The 3,792-nt window shown below is 28.2% G+C and overlaps 1 protein-coding gene across 1 annotated transcript in view; it reads right to left on the bottom strand.

Annotated features, from left to right (window-relative positions):
• The window catches only part of LOC137651321 (uncharacterized), a 22,745-nt gene extending 19,444 nt beyond the window's left edge, over positions 1-3,301 (bottom strand). The window contains exon 1 of the mRNA XM_068384598.1: positions 3,144-3,301. Coding sequence (XP_068240699.1) covers positions 3,144-3,183 — 40 coding nt within the window. The 5' untranslated portion in view covers positions 3,184-3,301. The remainder of the gene's footprint in view (positions 1-3,143) is intronic.
• Positions 3,302-3,792: the final 491 nt, after the last annotated feature.

The following is a 3,792-nucleotide window of genomic DNA, read 5'->3' as shown; positions in this document are numbered from 1 at the left end:
TATTTTCTTTTGTGAGTCATGAAGCTTTATAAGCAAAATCTAGCTCAGGAATTTGCCAGCTTATGCGTGTTAGATTTTTTTTCTTTTTCTCTTACGACTTCAGATAGTCAATCGTGATGCTCAATTGTCTATCTGTAACTCATGATGCTCAATTATCTATGTATAAGTTAAAAGGTCTTACAGGTCAACGATTTAACTAGTTTCGATAGTGTATAGCGACAAGAGTCGATGCGGTAAACATTTTTAATGTAGATGGGTTGAAAAATATAATTTATGACAAGAAATTGTAACATACAATTCTTATATTTTATGACTTAGTATACCTAAAGCGGTATCAAGCTGTAGTTTCACTTATATTACTTAATCACATAACACCTCAATTAAAACTCGCCTTTTCTAAATCGTGAAAAATTAAAAGTACCCTTTTTTTTATTATTATTAATGAAATACAAGAGACGCTTACTCGCTGCCACATGCATAGGACTAATCCAAGTTATGCAGTTTATATCAAATTATATAATAACACTTAATTTCATAACATAAAGTTTAGGCTACTTCAGTATCTAGGTCGGGTGACTATAGACTTACAACGACTGCGCAGAGTCCTTAACACTTCATTTCGTTAAAGCAATTCAAACTGCACTAGACGTAGACAGTTACTGACACTTGAATTCATTAAGAACAGTTCAAGCACAATCTAAGAGCTATATTATTACTCCAGTTCCCTAAGAACCGTTCAGCACAAATCAAAGTTATATTATAAGAGCTACCAGCGCCTATGGGAGACTTAATCTTTATCTGCCTTCCATAAGACTATCGCATGCATGTTGCCTAAGATTTTTCATAATTCTGACCATCCTTTACATTCAGATCTCCCTGGACAATTCCATCTTGTTCGTAATACTAGGCAGACAGTTAATTCTAATAGCCAGGCCTTCTTCATCATCAGGCTCAATACTACACATTTGTGGAATGATCTTCCTAATCGGGTAGTTGAATCAGTAAAACTTCAAAAGTTCAAAGTTGCAGCAAATGTTTTATGTTGAACAGGCTGACATAAGTCCTTTTATATTTTATATATGACATATCTGTTTTGACGTTTTTACTGTTTTTAGAATGATTTATTGTTAATTTGCTCTCGTCATTTATTTATTTCCTTATTTCCTTTCCTCACTGGGCTATTTTTCCCTATTGGAGCCCTTGGGCTTATAGCATCTTGCTTTTCCAACTAGGGTTGTAGCTTAGCTAATAATAATAATAATAATAATAATAATAATAATAATAATAATAATAATAATAATGATATGAACTTTCAAAGAAATATGTCCTCTTCTATTCCAAAACCAACATACGTACTAACAGTTAGTATAACGGGGTACATTACCAAACATAATAATAATAATAATAATAATAATAATAATAATAATAATAATAATAATAATAATAATAATAATAATAATAATCTGAACTTTCAAAGAAATATGTTCTCTTCTATTCCAAAACCAACATACGTACTAACAGTTAGTATAACGGGGTACATTACCAAACATAATAATAATAATAATAATAATAATAATAATAATAATAATAATAATAATAATAATAATAATAATAATAATCTGAACTTTCAAAGAAATATGTTCTCTTCTATTCCAAAACCAACATACGTACTAACAGTTAGTATAACGGGGTACATTACCAAACATAATAATAATAATAATAATAATAATAATAATAATAATAATAATAATAATAATAATAATAATAATAATAATAATAATAATAATAATCTGAACTTTCAAAGAAATATGTTCTCTTCTATTCCAAAACCAACATACGTACTAACAGTTAGTATAACGGGGTACATTACCAAACATAATAATAATAATAATAATAATAATAATAATAATAATAATAATAATAATAATAATAATAATAATAATAATAATAATAATCTGAACTTTCAAAGAAATATGTTCTCTTCTATTCCAAAACCAACATACGTACTAACAGTTAGTATAACGGGGTACATTACCAAACATAATAATAATAATAATAATAATAATAATAATAATAATAATAATAATAATAATAATAATAATAATAATAATCTGAACTTTCAAAGAAATATGTTCTCTTCTATTCCAAAACCAACATACGTACTAACAGTTAGTATAACGGGGTACATCACCATCGGAATAAAAAGTCACGAGGATCTTTGTAAAGAAATAACTTTGTTTATACAATTTCCCAGAATATCACTGAAATTATTACTATTCATTTAATAAAATCCCTTTCATAATGAAACCCATTATCACGAAGAATTAACGTATCGTAAGAAAGTTACGTTGCATTACGTTGTATGCTTCGTAGTAGATTAATAAAAAAAAATCCTTCTTCATTTAAGTACTTGATATATATATATATATAAATTTATGTATATATATATATATATATATATATATATATATATATATATATATATATATATATGAACCTCAGCAATTAAACATCAACAACAATATCATTATTATTATTATTATTATTATTATTATTATTATTATTATTAACCCTAGTTGGAAAAACAAGATGCTATGATAATAATAATAATAATAATAATAATAATAATAATAATAATAATAATAACAAGAACAACAACAAATAATAATAATAATAATAATAATAATAATAATAATGATAATAATAATAATAATAGCATACTTCATAATTCTCATCTGGATTCCCAGCAATACTTCTCGCAGAAATAAATTTATCGGAAACAATATTTTGCGTTTCGCTTCTTGTGACATTCATATATCATATATCACGATTTCATATTCTACATGATAATTAATTCTTTCATCTCTATAGAATAAAACGATTGGATAAGCTACTAATTCTACCACATACACAAGATGCATTCAGCTTTTCCTTTCGGTATTAAAGTTATGCATCTTAAGAAGCTCCACTTTTCTATGATATAAACAATAGTCTCACTTACCCAATTTCCCCATATAAACAATAGTCTCACTTACCCAAACCCAATTTCCCTATATAAACAATAGTCTCACTTACCCAATTTCCCCATATAAACAATAGTCTCACTTACCCAATTTCCCCATATAAACAAGAGTCTCACTTACCCAACTTCCCCATATCGACCACAGGAATTTTTGCAGCCATTGTGACTTTTTGGCGACTGATAAACTAAAAGCAGAAAAAACAGCCACAAAATCAACCAAATCCCAGAGACACTGAAGCCGGCTACTGGCGCTGGGTATGAAGGACGGCTGACACCTTTCTACTCCTCAACTCAATCTTATAGCCATAGCGACAGAGAAGGTTTCCAAGTTGCTTTATAGACTCATCATTTTTCTCTCCATTCGTTAATTCTACATTATTCGTTAGAAGCAGATTAATTCTTTGGAATGATTTAATTTATGGTAATTCATTACTTTGGTGAGATCTAATGCCAATTTAATGTCATTTGAAGTAGCTTCATCTATCTGTTACCTTCATTTTTTTTTCCAGATGGTTCACTCTTTATGTAAGCTATATTATTACAAGAATTATCCAATATAGAAATGAATATATGAAATAAAGAGTTGAACGTTTTTTTTTTTAAGTATGAAAAGTTATTTCATTCCGAGCTTCGCGTGAGAAGATTAATCAACACTTAAATGGACTTCATTAATATTGATGACAAACAGCCACTCCCTCATTCGCTCTCTCTCTCTCTCTCTCTCTCTCTCTCTCTCTCTCTCTCTCTCTCTCTCTCTTGTGCGCACATCG

The sequence above is a fragment of the Palaemon carinicauda genome, chromosome 12 (assembly GCF_036898095.1).
Source record: "Palaemon carinicauda isolate YSFRI2023 chromosome 12, ASM3689809v2, whole genome shotgun sequence".
Lineage (NCBI taxonomy): Eukaryota > Metazoa > Arthropoda > Malacostraca > Decapoda > Palaemonidae > Palaemon > Palaemon carinicauda.
This window is presented reverse-complemented; position numbering and strand designations above follow the sequence as displayed.